This window comes from Tupaia chinensis, unplaced genomic scaffold (assembly GCF_000334495.1).
Source record: "Tupaia chinensis unplaced genomic scaffold, TupChi_1.0 Scaffold000418_1, whole genome shotgun sequence".
NCBI lineage: Eukaryota > Metazoa > Chordata > Mammalia > Scandentia > Tupaiidae > Tupaia > Tupaia belangeri.
In genome coordinates, this window is record NW_006159923.1 from 2,255,415 (window position 1) to 2,278,332 (window position 22,918).

A 22,918-nucleotide genomic window follows, 5' to 3' on the forward strand; every position below is an offset into this window, starting at 1 on the left:
AAAGAAAAAAAAAAAAAAAACCCCCAAAAAAAAAAAAACAAACTGGACCTATTTATTATAAGTAAGAGATGGAATTAGGAATTTACCAGAAAGATAGGATGTTTATCCTGCTGCTACTTAAGTTCTTATTTATGGGAAAGAGAATCAGAGTCCTCTGTTTCTTCCAGTGATAACAATTGTTCACTTGAATACTCGTATGCCAGTGTCTTGCAGATGCTTTTTGAACATCTCCTTTACTTAATTATAACAGTAGTCCTTGAGGTGGGTGTCATTATTAACCCCATCTTACAGAAGAACAAACAGTTTAGAAGAGTCAAGTCACAAGTCCAGGGTTATGCAACCAAGAAAAGAATTGGGAACGTTCAAACCTTTGTTCAAATCAAGAGCCTATGTTCTTTGACCCTTGTCCCTACTTGTTCTTCAGGTTTTTTTTTTTTTTTTTGCAGGTTTTTTTCCTTTTTACTGACTGGTGCCATTTAATTGATTCAAAATTACTGCTTTTGGGGCTGGCAGGTGGCGTGGTGGTTAAGGGCACTGAACTCCCACATGACCAACTGCAGTTTGAGTCCTGGACCTGGTGGCTCACTTTCTCATTGTCTCTCTTTCTCTCTCATTGTCTCTCTTTCTCTCCAAATTAAAATAAATAAATAACTGAAAAAAAGTATTAATTTTGTGTTTTATCCTGATAAGAGTTTTTTCCCCTGAGTTTAGTTACTTTATTTTCCTGCTTTGTCCAAGACCAAGGCTTAGTTTCATTTATTCTGCTTGATGTTTCTCTGTGAAGTTTAATGTCAGTTTTACAGATAGGCAGAGGGAGGCAACATGTGCAGTCACACAGTAAAGCAATGGTACTCCAGCGTCATGCTTCCTGAGCATCGATTCTTTAGTCAGTTATAGATACAGGTTGTCAGCCCTAGATTTGTACCATTTCCCCACATTTTCTATTACTTTCCAGAGTATTCAGCTCCACATCCCCTTTTGTTTGAGGCTTTCAAAGCACTTGATTGCCCTGTGATCTATGACTAATGTGGGGATGAAGTCATGCTCGTTTTTGTAGGAGCCAGTTTTATCACCAGAAATTTCTCCTAAATTTACCTCTTCCTGTAAATGCAACGTGAACTATATCTCACTTAGGTAATTAGGAAATGCAGTCATTTTCACATGTAGATAAGTTGTATGTGCACCAATTGGGCTTCATATCTATCTCATTTGGGCAGGGAGCAGTCATGTGCAGGACTGGGCATGAAGAGGCATCAGTCTGCTCTGAGCCATGTGACTTTGGAGAAGTCCCTTCATGTTCTGACTCCTTGAATGTAAACTAGGGCAGTAGTTCCTGGCCCACTTGTTTTGGCTGTTGAAGGATCACTTGTGATAATAACTCAGATACCGATCATCTGCCTGACACTGGAGGCAACTGTAGATCTCTCAGGGGAGGCACATCCTCGTTTTACAGATGAGGACACTACTCGTGGAGCATAGCTTATGTACTGTAGACCCAGATCTTTCTGAGCACATAGCCTACGTGTTTTCTTGTTTTCTGTTGCATACATGTCTTTATAGAAATACTTGGAAGAAAGTGAAATAGATGTAAATCACATGCAATTAATTAACAGTGATACTGTTTCACTGTACAATCCATGAAGTGATGCTGGCCCCATGGCACAGTGGTTAAGTGCTGGGTAGAGGAAGCTGGAGTCCATTTGATTGACCAGGGTTTGAGTTCTGTCCCTGGTGATTTACACACTGGATGCGTGCACATGTACCAGGATGCTGGAAGAATTACAGGAAAAAGGATTGCGATGTGACCAGACCCAACTGGCGAGTACTTTCTGTCTCCCTCCTGCCCCTCCCTCTTCTTTCTCCACCATCCACTTCCCATGTTTCTTCTTCCCTCTCCCCTTGTGTGCATGTGCCCTCTGGCCTAAAAAAAGAAAAAATATCTGCAAAATATTTCAGTTTGTCTGGTGCCTGGCACTTTGTCATCCCAGATAGAGTGCTTTTCCCCAGGAAAAGTAGTAACTGCAAGACATTTAACTGTGATTTGTCCTTCTGTTGAAAACTATGTAAGACTTCTGCTGGAGTATGTAGATGCTTGCATTGTGTTTCACATTGGTGTTTAGAAAAGCAGCTCTTGGGGCCAGCAGGTGGCGTGGTGGTTGGGGCACCATACTCCTACATGACCAACCACAGTTCAGTTTCTGGCCTGTCAGCTAGCTTTCTCACTTTCCCTCTCTCTAGTGAGCACACATGCCCTATTCCAAATTAAAAAAATGAAAAAGTGAAGAGAAATATTTTATAAAAAATGTTTTATTAATAGTCATTTTTAAAAACAATTATTTACTTAATTTTATTTATTCATCATTTATTTTAATTTGACCAGAGAGAAATACAGTGAGAGAGAGAGAGGGAAAGTGAGAAAGCAGGTCACTAGGACCAGGACTTGAACCGTGGTCGGCCATGTGGGAGTGTCAAATGTCTCAACCACCATGTCACCTACTGGGCCCCATTGTCATTATTTTATTATAATGATTAATTTTTAAATAATTATTTATTTTTAATTTTATTTATTCATTCATTTATTTTAATTTGACAAGACACATTCACAGAGAAAAGACAAGAAAGTAAGCGACCAGGTCTGGGACTAGAACCATCGTCGGCCATGTGGGAATGTCCAGTGCCTCAACTACCACACCACCTGCTGGTCCCTATTACTGTTTTTAAAGTTGATGTGTGTGTGTGTGTGTGTGTGTGTGTGTGGAGAGAGAGAGAGAGAGAGAGAGAGAGAGAGAGAGAGAGAGAGGAAAATGAGAAAGTAAGCTGCTAGGTTCAGGATTCAAACTGTGGTTAGCCATGTATTAGTTCAGCCCCCTTGACTACCATGCCACCTGCCGGTCCCACTGTTAGTATGAGACCAGGATGTAGACCTGCGTCCCTGAAGAAGGCCTTCCATCATGGGATTGGAGTCAGAGAGAAAGTGAGACTCCTCTACTCTTATGTATACCAAGGCCTGAAGAGAGTCCTAAAAGCCTTTTTTTTAAAAAGATGATTTATTCCATTTTATTTATTCATTCAGTTATTTTATTTTTTAAAGCATTAATGGCACAAAGAGGTGTGGTATTATCTGTTGAAGATATTTCGTGGTTTTATCAACAGTACTAGGGAGAAATGTTCACCTGTCGAAATATCCATTTTGTAAGACTAATAATGTGACTGAATGTGTGGAAGAAAATGAAATGAAAAAAAATTAAAAATAAAAGAATTATTTTATTTAACTTTACTTATTTTTTAATTTTAATTTGACCAGAGAGGGATAGAGAGAGAGGGAGAAAATGAGAAAGCAGGCCACTAGGTCCAGGACTAACACCGTGGTCAGCCATGTGGGAGTCCAGTGCCCTTAACCACCATGCCACTTGCCAGCCCCCATTCAGTTATTTTAATTTGACCAGAGAGAGAGACACACAGAGAGAGAGGGAAAGTGAGAAAGCAAGACACCAGGTCCAGGACTTGAACTATGGTCAGCCATGTGAGAGTGTCCAGCAACTTAACCACCATGCAACCTGTTGGCCCCTAAAAGCCTTTATTATACTGTTCTGATCCCTCTTTATCTTAACCCCTGATGAGCAGGGCATAAAGTACACCAGAATTCTCTACCAAACACAAATTCTACAATGTATTAAAACAATAATAATGATAAAATGAAATAATTCTTTAAAAAAATATGATTAGTGCCACACAGTGGTACAGTGATAATGCAACTGGATCTGCAGGGGAGACGCCCTGCATTCATCCCAGCATTTCCCTGGTCACAGTGGGGCATGTGCAGATGTGTGCCTGTGATCTAGGCTGACTGATACTGGGGTGGATCCTAGCAGAAATCTCTTAAAACACTTTTATTTTCTCCATGATTGAGACAGTGAAAGAGAGAGTCATGTACATAGCACCCTTGACAGGGTTCTGAGGCCATAATCTGTTCCTAGCCCTCAGCCAGCCCTACATCGTGGGCAAGTGCGTGCTGGCATACTTGGTGGGGTCTGCGGGCTTGAACCAAGAACCTTTCCATGTGATCAGCTATGCAGTGTGTTGGATTTACCAGTGTGCCACCATTTGACCCCTTAAATTTTTAAAATATAGCAGTTCCTCCTCTGTGTATGATTTGTGGAACAAACTGGGTTATTGGTTTCTAGAATTTAGGAAGCTGTTAAAGTGTTCCTTTTTTTTTTCTTTTAAATAGATTTTTCCCTTAGGACACATGTGCTTGCCCGTTGAGACAGACAAGAGACCGAGAGGGAAAGTGAGAAATCACCCCCCAAGGGGGTGGTCACACCACAATCTCTTCTCCATTCTCCTCCTGAGATCTTGGGCATGCCTGTACATGTGTCTGGTGTGATTTTTGAGACACCAGATCTGGGACTCGAACCATAGCCATGTGGGAATCTAGTGATGTAACTGCTATACCATCTTCTGGTCCCAAAGTGTTCCATTTTTTAAAATGTAAATATTGCTGATTGGATGCCTAGTATGTAGAATGTCTTCAATATCTTTTTTTTGGGTGAGTAAATAAATCAGCTATTTCAAAGGTCAGGGTAATGACAAAGATCAGGCTTCTCCTTTCTGAAGATCCTTCCTATTAAGAATGTTGCTCTGGGGACCAGCAGTTAGTGTAATGGCTATGTTGCTGAACTCCTATGTAGTTGACCATGGTTCGAGTCCCAGACCTGGTGGCTTAACTCAGGCCGGGAGCGTGTGCGTGCGTGCCCAAGATCCCGAGAGGAGAATGGAGGAGAAGGGATTGCGGCGTGGCCATCTCCTTTGGGGGGTGATTTCTCACTTTCTGTCTCTCTGTCTCTGTCTTTTTGGCGAGCGCATGCGCCCTATAACAAAGACCTCTAAAAAAGGGGGAAAAAAAAAAAGAATGTTGCCCTGGTCATTGAAGTGCTTCTGCCATCTTTATGTGTACTTCCTGGAAATACCGATAATGGTACTCTCTCTGCTGGAGCCAGCAGGGTGCCCGTTTGGCCTTATTTAGAGTAAGTTGAGTGGACATTGTTCTTCCTCCTCCCGTGTTTTATTCCTCTGGCAGAACACCTTGGAAGGGCAGTGAGTGCGCAGTGCGGCCTGCCCTGGCTCAGGAGAGTTCAGTTTGGTGGGCCAAGGACAGGTAGTATTCCTGGCAGGTTTACACTCTGGTGAAATATTTGTTTGGGTGGTGGAAAAGGATAAATGAGAGGAGGAGCAAAAGTAGGGAGCAAACAGGATGAAATACATAGAGTATTTTATTATAGTCTTCAAAATTAAAAAAAAAAGTAGTTTTTTAATAGAGAAACACAAAATGTCTTCTATTCAACCTTTTATAAAAAGAATTATTTATTTTAATTATTTTTCAATTTTGGCAAGAGAGTGAGAGAGAGAACAAGTGAGCCACCAGGTCCAGGACTCAAACCGTTGTCAGCCATGTGGGAGTCCAGCACCTTTAACCACCATGCTACCCACTGGCCCCTCACCTTTTTTTTTTTTTAAATTTTTATTTATTATCATTATTATTATTTTTAATTCACCAGAGAGAGAGTCAGAGGGAGGGATGGAAAGTGAAAAAGCAAGCCACCAAGTACAGGACTTGAACCACTGTCGGCCATGGGGAGTCCGGCAACATAACCACTACACCATCTGCTGGCCCTCAACTTTATTTATAAAAAGATAAAGATATAAAAAGTCCAGGGGGCAGCAGGTAGCCTGGTGGTTAAGGCACTGGACTCAACTGACTGCAGTTTGTATCCCAGACCTGGTGGCTCGCTTTATCACTTCCCTCTCTTGATCTCTATCTCTCTCTGGTGAGTGTGAGTACCCTATAGCAAGTTAAAATAATAATAATAATAATAAAGGTATGTAAAAACCCTAGGGAAATAGACATCTTAGGGGAAAAAAAAATCTTTATCTAATTTTATTTATTATTATTCTTCAGTTTGACCACAGAGAAACAGAGAGGAAGAATGAGAAAGCAAGCTGCTAAGCCTTGGACTTGAACCGCAGTCGGCCACATGGGAGCACCTTAATCACTATGCTACCTGCTGGCCCCAGGAGAAATTTTTTTTTTTTTTTTAAAGAATTGTTTTATTCAACTTTGTTTATTTTAATTTTATCAGAGAGGGATAGAGTGGGTGAGGGAGAGAGAGAGAGAGAGAGAGTTGTTAAGTGAGAAAGCAAGCTGCCAGGTCTGGGACTTGAAAGACGGTTGGCCATGTTGAATTCCAGTGCCCTCAGCCACCATGCCACCTGCTGGCCCTGGAGAAAAATTTTTTAACCCAGAGCAGAAGATGGATCCTTGAAAAGAGTTCTTGGGAAAAGTCAGAAAATATTGCCTGTTTTTTTTTTTTTCTTTTCTATTGTAGGCATTCATTTTTCTTTCCGCTGGTCTTTTTTTTTTCCCCTTTGGAGAGGTTTTTGCTATAGGGTGCATGCACTCGCCAGAAAGAGAGAGACAGAGAGACAGAAAGTGAGAAATCACCCCCCAGGGGGGATGTCCACGCCACATTCCCTTCTCCTCCATTCTCCTCTTGGGATCTTGGGCATGCACACACACGTGACCGGCGTGAGTTTAACCCACCAGATCCAGGATTCGAACCGCAATTAACTACATGGGAGTCCAGCAACATAGCCATTACGCTAACTGCTGTTCTTTTTTTTTTCCTATTGTAGTCATTCATTTTTCTTTTTGCTGGTCATTTTATTGTCTTGATGGTTTCTGGTGTAGCGTAGGAGTTTTTAGTCCAGCTTCCGGCCTGGTGGTTAAGGTGGTTGGATCCCACATGGCTGAACATGTGGTGCAAGTCCTGGACTCAGCGGCTTGAGAATCATGCTGGGTGTGTGCGTGCCCTGAATCCTGACAGGAGGGGCCATTGCAATGGAGAAGGGATTGTGTGACCATGCTCCATGAGAGGTACTTTTTCACTTACTTTCTCTCTCTCTAGGGAGTACACATGCACTCTGGCAAAAATAAAAAAGAGAAAAAAGAATTATGAGTTAAAATTTTTTTTTTTTTTAAGGTTTTTGCCATAGAGTGCGTGTGCTTGCCAGGGAGAGAGAGACCATTGAGAAATCACGGCTCAGAGGGAAGGTTATACCATAATCCCTTCTCCATTCTTACCTCAGGATTTTGGGCATGCATGTACAAAGGAGGCATGATTTTTCTTTCTTTTTCTTTTTTGAGAGGTTTTTGCCATAGGGCGTGCACGCTCGCCAGAGAGACAGAGAGAGAGAGAGAGAGAGATAAAGTGAGAAATCACCCCCCCCAGGGGGGCTGGCCACGCTGCAATCCGTTCTCCTCCTGGGATCTTGGGCAGACCTGCACAAGTGCCCGGTGTGAGTTTAAGCCACCGGGTCCAGGACTGGAGTCCGGCGACATAGCCATTATGCTAACGGCTGATCCCAAGGAGGCATGATTTTTTAAATATTTTTTTTGAGAGAGATTTTTGCTGTAGGGTGCATGTACTTGGCAGACACAGAGACAGAGAGGAAAATTGAGAAATCACCCTCTGGGGGGAATGGCCACACTGCAGTCCCTTCTCTTCTAGTCTCCTCTTGGGATTTTGGGCACACGTGCACACATGCTCCGTGTGTTTCAGGCTGCCAAGTCTGGGACTCAAACTGTGGTCAGCCATGTGGGAATCCAGCCCCTTAACCACCACACCACCTGCCAACCCCAATCTTGGTGTGATTTTTAAGCTGTTGGGTCCAGGATTTGAATTGTGGTCAGCCATATGGGTGTTCAGTACCTTTACCACACCATGTGCTGGCTCCTGGAGTTTAAAAATTTTAATAGACACATTTCTTTTTCCTTGTTTCAGGCTTCACAATTGCAAATGTGTTATAGAATTTGTCAGGTAAAACTAGTCTTGTTACAGATTTATAAAAATTGACTCTGAATTCAAGTAATAAAGCTTGTGGGTTTTGCGGCTCCACTTTACAACTTTTAAAATTGTATTTGGGTTAAGTTGATCTGGAGGGAAGTCTGCCATGCTGCATTCAGTGACCTGGTGTGTATGACTTTTTCTTTGTTCATTCAGGGGCAGCTTATTGTCAGTTTATGGACATGTTGTTCCCTGGCTCCATTGCCTTGAAGAAAGTGAAATTCCAAGCAAAGCTAGAACACGAATACATCCAGAACTTCAAAATACTACAGGCAGGTTTTAAGAGGATGGGTGTTGACAAAGTAAGTACATTTCACTCTTTGATTTAGATTAATGTTTTTAACTATTGGTGTTACTAATGATACGGGTGCCAGCCCTTGACCTCAGATGCTTTTTTTCTTTCTTTCTTTTTCTTTGCCCAGTTTATATAGTTTTCCCCAGTTAACAGAGAATTTACTGGGAATAGAGTTTCCTCTACCTTCCTACCTCCTAATTTCCTTGTTGTCTTATTGTCTATGAAGTTTGTAACTGTTGGGAGGCATCCTGTAAACCTGTATGGTGATTTCTTTTTCAAGAAAGTATTACTGTTTAAACTCTGTCCTCTGAGAGCCAGCCCTGTTGCTTACTGGTTAAGGGAACTGGATCCCACATGACTGACTGTGGTTTGAATCCTGGCCCTAGTGGCTTGGAAAACATGCTGAGCACATGTGTGTGCATGCCTGGAATAAGACAGGATGGAGAAATGAAGGAGAAAGGATCGTGGTATGACTATACTCCCTTGGGAGGAGGGGTACTTTCTCCATCTCCTTTCTCTCTGTGTCTCAGGAGTGCGTGTGCCCTCTGGCAAAAGGGCCCTCTGAAAAAAAAAAAAAAAAAGAAAAAAAAAGTCTCTATTGGAGCCAGCAGGTGGTGTGATGGTTGAGGTGGCTGGATTCCCACATGGCTGACCGTGGTTTGAGTCCTGGACCTGGCAGCTTGCTTTCTCACTTTCCTTCTCTGTCTCTCTCTGGTCAACTTCAAAAAAATAAAAAAAATAATGGTAATGAATAAAATTAAATAATTCTTTTTTTAAAAAAAAGTCTCTGTGATCTAATTCTCTTAGTCTCTGGGTTTTCATCTGTAAAGCACACCTTATAGACCCCTCCCTTTTAAAAATGTAATTGCCAGAAGGCATGCATGCTTGCCAGAGAGAGAGAGAGAGAAGAGAGAGGAAGAGGGAGAGAGAGGGGAAGAGGGAGAGTGTGTGCCCTTTAGTGGACCACGGTCACATCACACTCCCTTCTCCATTTCTCCATCCTGTCAGGATTTAAGGTATCCTTGATTTGTACCTGGCGTGTTTTTTAAGCTGCCAGGGTTAAGGATTCAAACCGTGGTCACCCTTGTGGGATCCAGCTTCATTAACCTCTAGGCTAGAAGGCTGGCCCAGAAACTCTTGCCGGTTTTTTTTTTTTTTTTAGTACAAGGAAAGCACTATATTGGTTTAAACAAAGATTTTTTTTTTTTAATTTAACTTTATGTATTTATTTTCATTTGACCAGAGAGGGACAGAGTGTAAGGGGGTGGGGAGTGAGGAAGCAAGCTGCCAGGTCCGGGACTTGAACCACGGTCAGCCATGTGGGAGTCCGGTGCCCCTAACCATGTGCCAGCCGAGCACTTGCTTTTTATACCAGGATATAAGGAGAATCCCTAGTGTGTGCGGGGAAGTTCCTTCCTCCCTCAGAGTTTATTGGAAAGTACCACTAGGCTTCATGAGCACATGTACTATGCCTGTTTTCTTTTTTTAAGAGAGACTTCTTTGCTATAGGGTGCATGTGCTTGCTGGAGAGACAAGAGACAGAAAGTGAGAACCCCCACATAGGGTGGCTATGCTGCAGTTCCTTCTCCATTTTCCTCTTGGGATCTTGGGCATGCACATGTGCTCAGCGTTAAGTTTTAAGCCACCAGGTCTAGGATGCAAATCATGATAGATTACTGGGATTCCAGTGATGTAAGCATTACGCCATCTGCTGGCCCCAGGTTATTGTGAAATTAAGCATATTTCTCCCCCTAATTAAAAGGGTTTATCCTTTTTTTAAAAAATTATTTTATTCAACTTTATTTAATTTTTTCAATTTGATGAGAGAGAGCGAGTGCTAGCAGGCAAGTGAGAAAGCAAGCTGCCAGGTCTGGGACTCGAACTATGTTTGTCCATGTGGGAGACCAGTGCCCTTAACCACTGCACCACCTGCCAGCCCTCTGGGCTTATCCTTTTTTTTTTCCGAGAGATTTTTGCTATAGGACGTGTGCGTTTGCCAGAGACACACAGAGAGAGAGACAGACAGAAAGTGAGAAGTCACCCCCCCCAGAGGGGATGACTGCTCCACAATCCCTTCTCCATTCTCCTCTTGGGATTTAGTACACACATGTATGTGCATGCACACGTGCCTGACATGAGTTTTAAGCCACTGGGTCTGGGACTTGAACTGGGATCAACTACATGGGAGTCTAGTGAGGTAACCATTATGCCATCCACTGGTCTCGGGCTTATCCTTTATTTATTTATTTATTTTTTGTTTTGTTTTGTTTGAGAGGTGTATGCTATAGGGCATGTGCGCTCGCCAGAAAGACTCGAACTGTGGTCAACTACGTGGGAGTCCAGTGACATAGACATTACGCTAATTGCTGGTCTCGGGTTTATCCTTTTAAGCCATTTTTTTTGGTAAAGCTCAAAATACCTGTAATTATCTTTTTGGTGTGTCTTTTTTTTTTTTTTTTAAGAACTATTTATTTAATTTTATTTGTTTATTCATTTTATTTTAAATTGACTAGAGAGAGACACACAGAGAGAGAGAGGGAAAGTGAGAAAGCAAAGCCACCACGTCCAGAACTTGAACTGTGGTTAGCCACGTGGGAGTATTTAGTATTTTACCACCATGCTACCTGCTGGCTCCGTGGTGTCTGGTATTTTATTTTGATTAGTTGTTGTCTTACTATTATTTATTTATTTATTTTTTTGGGGGGAGAGGTTTTTGCTATAGAGTATGTGCACTCACCAGAAAGGCAGACAGAAAGGGAGAAATCACCCCCAGGATGGATGGCCACGCTGCAGTCCCTTTTCCTCCATTCTCCTCTCGGGATCTTGGACACACACGCACACGCACCTGGTGTGAGTTTAAGCCACCGGGTCCGAAACTCAAACCATGGTCGACTACATGTGAGTCCAGTGACATAGCCATAATGCCATCAGCTGGTCCCTATCTTATTATTACTTACTTTTTTTTTTAAAAGGAATTATTTTATTTAAATTTATTTATTTTAATTTGACCAGAGAGGGACAGAGTGAAGGGGAGGGGAGTGAGAAAGCTAGCTGCCAGGTATGGGTCTTGAACCACAGTCATCTATGTGGGAGTCCAGCTCCCTTATCCACCATGTCACCTGCCGGCCCCATTATTATTTTTTTAAAAAAGAGATTTTTGGTATAATGTGCATGTGCTCACCAAAAAGAGAGAGAAAGTGAGAGATCATCCCCCAGGGATGATGGCCACATGGCAATCCCTTCTCCTCTTGGGATTTAGTGTACATGCCCTGAGTGAGTTTCAAACCACCAGGTCCAGGACCTAAATTGTGGTCAGCCATATGAGAGTCCAGCACCTTAACCACTGAGATCAGTGTTATTTTAGTTTTGTCTCTGTGCAACATATAAAGTTAAGCATTTGTGTTATCAGAATATTTACTTTTCAAGTATATTTTAATAGGTATAGCTTATTTATAGTAATCCTTTAGTTTTGGTATTTTTGAGTATAGAAAATGTCTCATGTATAGCCAGCAGGTGGCATGATGGTTAAGGTCACTGGACTCCTACTTGGCTAAATGTGGTTTATGTCCCAGACCTGGTGGTTTGCTTTCTCACTTTCTCTTTCTCTCTCTGTCCCACTGTGGTCAAATTTAAATAAATAAAGTTAAAAGTAATTTTTTTTTAGAATTACTATTTTTTTTTTTTTACTGTTGTATATCATTGGTAAATGTCATAGATCAGAAATTCATAATGTAGATCCTATTTTCTCAGTAAGATACATTGGTAGTTTTTTTTTTTTTTTTTTTTTTTTTTTTATTTTGACTAGAGATGACAGTGAGTGAGTGAGAGAAAGTGAGAAAGCAAGCCACTAGGTCTGGGACTTGAGCCGCAGTCAGCCATGTGGGAGTCCAGCACCCTTAACCACCATGCCACCTGCTGGCCTCAAGAATTATTTGTTTAACTTTATTTGTTTTATTTATTTATTTTGTTTTAATTTGACCAGAGAGGGAGGGGGAGAGAGAGAGAGAGAGAAAGAAAGAAAGTAAGCCACCAGGTCTGGGACTCGAACCTTCGTTGTCCATGTGGGAATTCATCACCCTTAACCTCTGTGCCACCTGCCGACCCCAAAAGTAATTCTTAAAAAAGAAAGAAAGAAAGAAAATGGCTCATGTACGCATAGGTTGAGAGAATAGCATAATCCCCCATGTACCTCAATGGTATCATAGCTATCTATCTATCTATCTATCTATCTATCTATCTATCTATCTATTTATTTATTTATTTTGCCTGAGGGATGGGGGTTGAGGATAATGGGAGAAAGCACCCCCTGATGGTGTGTGATCTTGCAACAATCCCTTCTCCATTTCTCCTCCTCAGCAGAGTTTGGGGTATTCACACACATGTGCCTCACAGGTTTTCCAAGCTGACAGAACTAGGATTTGAACCATGTGGTTGGCCTTGCAGCATCCTGCTCCCTTAACCACTAGGTCACAGGGTTGGTCCTGGTCAATTTTTTTTTTTTTAATTTTTTTTTTTAAACTTTTTTTTTTGGAGAGGTTTTTTGCTATAGGGCGCGTGCGCTCGCCAGACAGACAGAGAGAGATAGAGAGACAGAAAGCGAGAAATCACCCCCCAGGGGGTATGGTCACGCCGTAATCCCTTCTCCTCCATTCTCTTCTTGGGATCTTGGGCACACATGCACACGCACCTGGCATGAGTTTTAAGCCACCGGGTCCGGGACGCGAACCGCGGTCGACTACGTGGGAGTCCAGCAACATAGCCATTACACTAACTGCTGGTTCCCAGCCAATTTTCTTTTAACTATACCTCTACCCATCCTACATATTTGTGGATTGTTTGGCAGTGAGTTCAATTATAATATTTTATTTGTAAATATTTGAATATAATATAAGGTAATTTTTACAACATTTTATTTATTTGCCAGAAGAGTGGATATTTTTTAGATTATTATGTATATTCTTTTTTCCTTTTTAAAAAGTTTATAATTGAGCACGTACTTGGTTGAGAGAGAGAGAGGGACGGAGGGAGAGAGATGTACACCCTTTACCAGGGTCTGATCATTCTGTGAGAGCCTTCCTGTAGTCCTCCAGTTGGACCTCAGGAGAGAGCATGCCTGTTACGTTTCCAGCTGACTGGGCTGGGGATTTGAGCTGTGGTTGCCACATGAGATCCAGCTTTTGTGCAGCACATTACTGCTGTGCCACAGGGCCGGCCCTTTTCTTTCTGTTTGTCTTGTCTCTTTTTTTTTTAGGTTAGTTGTGCACATGCTTGCCAGAGTGACAGAAAGGGAGAGAAGGCACTGCGCACTGGGCATGGTTGTGCTGCATTTGCTTCTCTTTTATCTCTTCTGTCCTTTTGAGATTTGGGGTATGCATGCACATATGTCTGGTGTGTTTCTCAAGCCACCTATCTGAGACTTTCTAGATAAAATAAATTTTGGTTTTTTTTTTTTTTTTTTTTTTTTTTTTTTTTTAATTTGACTAGAGAGGACAGAGTGAGTGAGTGAGAGAAAGTGAGAAAGCAAGCCACTAGGTCTGGGACTTGAGCCGCAGTCAGCCATGTGGGAGTCCAGCACCCTTAACCACCATGCCACCTGCTGGCCTCAAGAATTATTTGTTTAACTTTATTTGTTTTATTTATTTATTTTGTTTTAATTTGACCAGAGAGGGAGGGGGAGAGAGAGAGAGAGAGAAAGAAAGAAAGTAAGCCACCAGGTCTGGGACTCGAACCTTCGTTGTCCATGTGGGAATTCATCACCCTTAACCTCTGTGCCACCTGCCGACCCCAAAAGTAATTCTTAAAAAAGAAAGAAAGAAAGAAAATGGCTCATGTACGCATAGGTTGAGAGAATAGCATAATCCCCCATGTACCTCAATGGTATCATAGCTATCTATCTATCTATCTATCTATCTATCTATCTATCTATCTATCTATCTATCTATCTATCTATCTATCTATTTATTTATTTATTTTGCCTGAGGGATGGGGGTTGAGGATAATGGGAGAAAGCACCCCCTGATGGTGTGTGATCTTGCAACAATCCCTTCTCCATTTCTCCTCCTCAGCAGAGTTTGGGGTATTCACACACATGTGCCTCACAGGTTTTCCAAGCTGACAGAACTAGGATTTGAACCATGTGGTTGGCCTTGCAGCATCCTGCTCCCTTAACCACTAGGTCACAGGGTTGGTCCTGGTCAATTTTTTTTTTTTTAATTTTTTTTTTTAAACTTTTTTTTTTGGAGAGGTTTTTTGCTATAGGGCGCGTGCGCTCGCCAGACAGACAGAGAGAGATAGAGAGACAGAAAGCGAGAAATCACCCCCCAGGGGGTATGGTCACGCCGTAATCCCTTCTCCTCCATTCTCTTCTTGGGATCTTGGGCACACATGCACACGCACCTGGCATGAGTTTTAAGCCACCGGGTCCGGGACGCGAACCGCGGTCGACTACGTGGGAGTCCAGCAACATAGCCATTACACTAACTGCTGGTTCCCAGCCAATTTTCTTTTAACTATACCTCTACCCATCCTACATATTTGTGGATTGTTTGGCAGTGAGTTCAATTATAATATTTTATTTGTAAATATTTGAATATAATATAAGGTAATTTTTACAACATTTTATTTATTTGCCAGAAGAGTGGATATTTTTTAGATTATTATGTATATTCTTTTTTCCTTTTTAAAAAGTTTATAATTGAGCACGTACTTGGTTGAGAGAGAGAGAGGGACGGAGGGAGAGAGATGTACACCCTTTACCAGGGTCTGATCATTCTGTGAGAGCCTTCCTGTAGTCCTCCAGTTGGACCTCAGGAGAGAGCATGCCTGTTACGTTTCCAGCTGACTGGGCTGGGGATTTGAGCTGTGGTTGCCACATGAGATCCAGCTTTTGTGCAGCACATTACTGCTGTGCCACAGGGCCGGCCCTTTTCTTTCTGTTTGTCTTGTCTCTTTTTTTTTTAGGTTAGTTGTGCACATGCTTGCCAGAGTGACAGAAAGGGAGAGAAGGCACTGCGCACTGGGCATGGTTGTGCTGCATTTGCTTCTCTTTTATCTCTTCTGTCCTTTTGAGATTTGGGGTATGCATGCACATATGTCTGGTGTGTTTCTCAAGCCACCTATCTGAGACTCGAACCATGTGGTCAGCTGTGCAGGATCTGACTTTCATATCAGACCATTGAGCCAACCCAGGCCCAACTTCTGTTTTTTCCCTCGAACTTTTGCTATGGGGCATGTGTGCTAGCTAGAGACTGAGAGAGAAAGTGAGAAAGGATCTCCAGTGAGGGTGGCCACGTCACAGTCCACTCTCCACCATCTTTTTTTTTTTTCCTTCTTTTTTTTGGGGGGGAGAGGTTTTTGCTATAGGGTGCATGTGCTCGCCAGACAGACACAGACAGACAGAGAAAGCGAGAAATCACCCCCCAGGGGGGATGGCTATGCCGCAATCCCTTCTCCATTCTCCTCTCGGGATCTTGGGAACACACACACACATGTGCCCGGCGTGAGTTTAAGCCACCAGGTCCGGGACGTGAACCATGGTCGACTACGTGGGAGCCCAGCGACATAGCCATTATGCTAACTGCTGGTCCTGCACTCTCCACTATCTTCTCTGGGGACTTGGGGCATTCATGCATACACACCCAGCATGTCTCCCAAGCCACCAGATATGGGATTTGAACTATGTAGTTGGACATGTAGGATCCAGCTGCCTAAGCACTATGTCACTGCTGGGGCCCCCTCCCCCACTCTTATGTATGTATGTTTTTGCCATAGGGCATATGCACTTGCCAGAGAGAGAGTGAGGCAGAGAGTGAGAAATCACCCCTGAGGGGGTGACCACACTATAGTTCCTTTTCCATTCTCTAAGAAGAGAAGAATTCCTGGCAGTGGATCCAGGACTTGAACTGTGGTTGGTCATGTGGGAGTTCAGTGCCTTAACCACCATGCCACCTGTTAGCCTCCTCCTGTTTTCTTTCTTTTAATAGGGTTGCTTCTGGAATCTTTGGAGATTAAAAGGTAGTTAAGCTGTAGCCAGCATGTCAATAATTTGGAATCATCCCTGATAACTCTGTTTTTGTACAATAAGAAAAACTTGCAGGGTTCTTAAATATGTTTTTGATAGAATTGGAATTTCTTGGTAAATATGCTATTTTGTAGAAATCTATTGTGAGGCTGATTCTGCACCTTGACCTATTTTTAAGTTAGAATTTTTTTTTTTTTGGAGAGGTTTTTGCTATAGGGCGCGTGCGCTGACCAGACAGAGAGAGACAGAGAGACAGAAAGCGAGAAATCACCCCCCAGAGGGGATGACCACACCGCAATCCCTTTTCCTCCATTCTCCTCTTGGGATCTTGGGCATGTATGCACACGCGCCCGGCGTGAATTTTAAGCCACCGGGTCCGGGACGCGAACCACGGTTGACTATATGGGAGTCCAGCGACATAACCATTATGCTAACTGCTGGTCCCAGAATTTTTTTTTTAAATAGTTCATTGTGGATACTTTTGGTGGGTTTGTTTTATGGATTTTATACTTTGTGAAAGGCACTATGGCCATGCAAGTTGGAGGAATTTAATTTTTTTTTTTTTTTTTTTTTTTTTTTTTTTTTATTCTTTATAGAGTGCATGCATGCACAAGAGAGTGGGAGAGAAAGGGGTGGAGGAAGAGAGGGAAAGGAGCATCTTTCACAAAGTCTGGTTGTACCACAGTCTCCCTCCTCTAGCCTCTCAGATCTTGGGCACTTCACATGCTTGGCCTATTTCTGGCTCAGTGGGCCGGTGGTTCGAACCACAGTTTCCAGGTGGTATCTAGCTTCTCTTGGGCAGCACAGTATTTATCCTATTTAAACCATGGAGCCAGCCCATAGATTTGTGCTTCCTAGTGGAATGACAGGTGTATCACATCTTTGGATGTGTTTCAGTGTGTATGTGATTATGTGGTGCTTACTTGGTTTTTGTTTGATTCTTTTTCATAAATTTGTAGAATTGGGAAGAGATTGGGAGGTGTTGTTATTCATTTGAAGGCAAACTGAATGAAACCTGCCCTGTAAACTTACAGGGGTTTAGTACTCAGTTCCCTAAATGTTTTTCTTCTGGCAGAGCGTTCTGCTGATTTGATGAATGGACAAGTTTGGTGCTTGCCCAAGACGTCTCTTGTTTTGAGCTTTAATAGGCTTGGTTTTTCTCTGCAGATAATTCCTGTGGACAAATTAGTAAAAGGAAAGTTTCAGGACAATTTTGAATTTGTTCAGTGGTTCAAGAAGTTTTTTGATGCAAACTATGATGGAAAAGACTATGACCCTGTAGCTGCCAGACAAGGTCAAGAGACTGCAGTGGCTCCCTCTCTTGTTGCTCCAGCTCTGAATAAACCGAAGAAACCTCTCAGCTCTAGCAGTGCAGGTAAAAAAACAAATAAACAAAACAGTCCAAAACATGTCCAAAAAATGGTATTCCAGGTAGTCATTCATATAATGTTTAATGCGCATTTTTTGAGTAGCCATAGGCTTAGGGTCTTAAGTGTAATCCCAAGCACGTGACAAGAGTATGGATTCTTTCTTTCTTTTTAGTATTTATTTATTTAATTCCATTTGTTATTATTATCTTTAAAATTTGACCAGAGAGAGAAAGGGTAAGTGAGAAAGCAAGCCCCCAGGTCCATACTCGAACCAGTCAACCATATGGGAATCCAGTGCCTTTACCTACCATGCCACCTGCCAGCCCATAAGAGTATGGCTTCTGGCATCAGGCAGATCTGTGTCTCTTAGGTCTCTGCATTGCTGTGTAAGCCAGTTCACACCTGCCACAATTTCCTTCTTTATATAATGAAAATTGTAATACTTGCTCCAGAGTGTTGTTTTTGAGGCCTGAATGAATAATTATATGTAGTCCTGCCACAGCTCTTTCAGTCAAGTGGATTAGAAACTCCTCGGGTAGCTCACATAAAAGAGAGCTGTAGTTAATGGGAAAACCAAGCACATTTCACAGAACCGTAGGATGGGAAGTTTAAACCAGAGCTCAGCTCTCAGAGCCTGAAGGAGCCTTCTAGATTGCTCATTGTGACTGTCTGCATTCTCATTCTGCCTCCAGACGAGCTCCCTGTGCTTACTCTTGGCTACCCTGCTGCCCATTTCCTAGGCCTGCTGCCCATTAGTGGCTTTGGCGTGTTACGATGCTAGTAGTCCGGGATACAGGGGCAGGCTCTTTTCAGAGACCATCTCAAAAAGTCTTGGCTTAATAGGTTTCCCAAGATGTGTTTGCGATAGCATACTCATAGAACATGTATAGGGCAAGATAAATATTCTACTGGTTAGAACAGGGCAGATTTTCTACAGATCCTAAGTCTACCTTTTCCAAAAGATAGCAAGAACATTAGTTAAGGTTGTACCACGAGAGATGTTGATTGTCTAGTAGTAGAGAGGGTCGGTTGAGTACTTTTTTTTTTTTTAAGGAATTATTTTATTTGACTTTTATGTTTATTTAACTATGACCAGAGAGGGACAGAAGGAGAGAGGGGGCGGGGGAGGGAAGGCGAGAAAGTAAGCCACCAGGTCCAGGACTTGAACCATGGTCAGCCATGTGGGAGTCCAGTGGCCCCAACAACCATGCCACCTGCTAGCCCCCAGTTGAGTACTTTTAAACAGCTTTATTGAGATATAATTCATATGCCATACATTTCACCCATTTAAAGTATGTAGTTCATTGAGTATATTCAAAGAGTGTGCCATCTTTTTATAGCAAAAGAATTTTTAATTTTATTAATTCATTTAAAAATAATTATTTAATTTTATTTATCGTTATCATTATTCTTTGATTTGCTACAGGACACGTGTACGCAACAGAGAGAGACAGAAACAGAGAGAGAGAGAGGAAGGGAGGGAAAGTGAGAAAGCAAGTAAGTCGCCAGGTCTAGAACTTGAACCGCTATCAGCCATGTGGAAGTCCGACACCTTAACCACCACACCACCTGCTGGCCCCACAGTGTGAGTTTTAAGCCGCTGGGTCTGGGATTCGAACCACAGCCATCTATGTGGGAGTCCAGCGACATAACCATCCACTGGTCCCTCATTCATTAATTTGACCAGAGAGAGACAGAGAGAGAGAGGGGTAGGGGGAAAGTGAGAAGGCAAGCCACCAGGTCCGACACTTGAACTATGGTCGGCTATGTGGGAGTGTCCAGCACCTTATCCACCATGCCACCTGCTGGTCCCTAAAGACTGTGCAGTCTTTAACACAATTTTAGAACATTTTCATCACCCCAAAAAGAAACCTTGTACATGCTTAGTAGCAGTCACTTCCCATTTACTCCCGTTTTTCCCCCTTCCTCTCAGCCTTAGGCAATCACTGATCTATTTTCTGTCTCTAAGAATTTGCCTGTTCTGGGCATTTCATATAAATAGAATCATAGTGTGATTCTATCATCATGTGTCTGGTTTCTTTCACTTAGCATAATGTTTATAAGGTTCATCCATGTAGCATGTATCAGTACTTAAATCGTTTTTATTGCAGAATAATAATTCATTGTGTGACTACCTCATTTTATTTGCCCATCATTTGATGGTCATTTGTGTTGTTTCCACTTTTGGCTGTGGTGAATAATGCTGCCGTGAAGAGTCATGTTCAGTTTTTGCACGGACACGTTTCATTTCTCTTGGGAATATATATTCTTGGAGCAGAATTGCTGAAGCATATGGTAACTCTGTGTTTAACCTTTTGCAGAGCTTCCTGTTTTCCAAAGTGGATGAACCCATTTACATTCCCATCAGAAGCGTATGAGGGTTCCAATTTCTTCAGATACTGAGTACTTTTATTTTTAGCCATTTGGAATGAGGAACTGCATAGATAACCCTGTACATTTCATATTTCAGATGCTGCTGACAGTTGGTGGAGACTTGCATTAAGCATTTAGTCTTTAGGGCAGACCTGAGTTTTTTTTTTTCTTTTTTTAAAGAGATTTATCTATAGGGTGCGTATACTTGCTATAGAGAGAGAGGCAGAGGCAGTGAGAGGGAAAGTGAGAAACCACCCTTCAGGAGGGTTGGCCATGCCACAATCTCTTCTCCTCTGCTGTCCTCCTGGGATCTTAGACATGCATGCACACACACCCAGCATGATTTTCAAGCTACGGGGTCTGGGATTCGAACCTCATTTGGCCATGTGAGATCCAGTGATGTAACCACTATACCATCTCCTGGCCCCCCATGGTAGACCTGTCATAGAGAGCCATCCCGAGGAAATGCCTATGCCTGTGGATGAAGGACTTTAGCTTGTCAGGAAGAGCAGATGTTTCTAAGCCTGGCGTAATGTACAAGTTTGTAGGGCATGTGCATTCACCACAGAGAACTAGAGAGAGGGGAAGTGAGAAATCACTCCCCCTAGGGGATTGGCCACACCGCAATCCCTTCTTCATTCTCCTCTCAGGATTTTGGGCACACACACACACACACACACATATCTGGTGTGATTTTTCAAGCCACCGAGTCTGGGACTCAGACTGGAGTCAGCCATATGGTAGACCAGGGCCTTAATGACTACCTCACCTGCTGGTCCCAGTATATAAGTGTTATCAAATAAATGCTAAATGAATCAGCGAAGACATGAATGATGCATCTATCTTGAGCTCATTTTTGATTATTTTAACTTGTAGATAAGTTGGGCCTCCTTTGCTACTTTTTCCTTGCCTTTGTCTCCTTTTGGTAGATAGCTGAGAAAAGGCAATAAATCCTAGTTTGTCTGATGCTTTTCTCTCTTGACCTAAACACCTAAATACCTCCTAAAAAGTGAGCCAAGATCCTGAATTTGAAGTAATTAGTGGTAAGAGCAGGATCTCCCACCGCTATGAATTCCTTCTAATGCAAGGCGTCTGAGGAGATGAGTTAGGAGGATTTAACTTGCTAGACGGGGAAGCCTGGGCTTCCTGTGAGCTCCCTCCTAGCGTGAAGCTTGTCTTCACTCCTGAAGCTGCCATTGTGGATTTGGCTGGAGCTGGGTTCAGGTAGATCATCTGTGTGCACCAGACCGACTACTTCTTTCAGATGATAGTCCTATTTACTGCAGCGGAGAAAAGACCTTACTGAAGGACTTACTCCCAACACGAAGGAGCATGGCTAAAATTGGTACTTAACTCTGTTGCTTGGATAAAACGCACTTTAGGCAAACGGGGTGTTGTCTTGCATGCTGGGGTCTCTAGCATTGGTCCCCTTCACCTAGCACCTGTGGAAGGCAGTTGGTCACAGTCTCCCCTTGTTGTGTTATGGATTTTTTGTTTGTTTTAGGTATTTCATGACTTAAAAACCCTTTGTTCCTCTTTTAGCCCCACAGAGGCCCATTTCAACACAGAGAACTACTGCAACTCCTAAGGCTGGCCCAGGGGTGGTGCGAAAAAATCCTGGTGTGGGCAACGGGGATGATGAAGCAGCCGAATTGATGCAGCAGGTAGGACTGCTCGTGTTGAGGACAAGAGCCAGTAGGGGCAGGACACTTGCTGCAGTGTCCAGAGAAGGCTGTGTTCATAGAGAAGACCTGCCAGAGCAGCCCTTGTGACGTGTGAGGGAGCATGGGGTGCAGGTGGGAATGAAAGGGAAGGGATCAGGCACTGCCAGACTCTCCTGGAGTGATAGAAACCTGTGGCTTTTTGGAAGCCAGCTCTTAGAACCTTGTTGAATGTTTCTGGAAGGCTCTCAGAATTCTGTGAGATTCTAAGTGTGTCTTAAATTTTGGTTCTGACACAAGATAAAAAGGATTCCTTTCTGAATAGTAAATTTTAAAAGTAAAGTTTATTTCCTTTATGAGTGAGAGAGCAAGATAGCATCCCCAGCATTGTCCCCAGCTTCAGCCAGTCTGGGTCATAGGCACACATGTGCCCAGTGCCCTCGGGAGGTTTCTGGATACAAACCTAGAACGTTCCCCTGTGGTTCAGCCTTGACGGCGTTGTGCCCTACTGCACCACTGTCTGACTCTCTCGAGTAATTTTTTACAAGAAGACTCCACTGTCTCTGCTGATTCCTGGGGTCACTGAAGATTAGAGGTTAGAGTCATACTGGTAAGCAAGCCTGTTGCTCTCCTGGTTTTTCTTCATAGTTCAGTGATTGGTAGTGTCTTCTCCAGGATAAGTTTATTCTTGAAGTATGTGTTGATGTCTGTGGATCAGAACAAATTTTAGACTTTCAGACATTTCTTTCTAGGCCATGTTGCTGTTTTGTTTGCTTTTGAATTATTCTTTTAATTAATTTCATTTAAAAATCCAGGATGCTCTTGATTCCAGTTAGTTTAGGAATGAATCCAAATTTTACTTTACTTTTTTTTTTAAGAATTATTTTATTTAATTTTATTCATTTATTTATTCGTTTTAATTTGACCAGAAAGGGACTGAATGAGAGAGGAAGAGGGAGGGAAAGCGAGAAAGCAAGCTGCCAGGTCCGGAACTCAAACTGTGGTCAGCCATGTGGGAGTCCAGTGCTCTTAACCACAATGCCACCTGCTGGCCCCAAAATTTTACTTTCCTAAAAATCAAGTTCTAATGGAAGAGAAATTACCTCACTTTAGTGTAGAATCCTTCATGACCCAGACCCATACCCCCAGGGGTTCAGCACATGAGAACCTGCCCAAAGATCTCTTTTTAAAAAATTTTATTTATTTTTATTCATTGATTTTAATTTGACCAGAGAGGGACAGAGTGAGTGAGTGAGTGAGTGAGTGAGAGCGCGAGAGAGAGAGCGTGCACGGGG

At 42.6% G+C, this 22,918-nt stretch overlaps 1 protein-coding gene across 1 annotated transcript in view; it reads left to right on the top strand.

Moving 5' to 3' along the window:
• MAPRE1 (microtubule associated protein RP/EB family member 1) overlaps positions 1–22,918 on the top strand; it is a 36,442-nt gene that overhangs the window by 6,587 nt on the left and 6,937 nt on the right. The window contains exons 2-4 of the mRNA XM_014590225.2: positions 8,061–8,206; positions 17,387–17,594; positions 21,505–21,626. Of these exons, the coding sequence (XP_014445711.1) occupies positions 8,061–8,206; positions 17,387–17,594; positions 21,505–21,626 (476 nt within the window). The remainder of the gene's footprint in view (positions 1–8,060; positions 8,207–17,386; positions 17,595–21,504; positions 21,627–22,918) is intronic.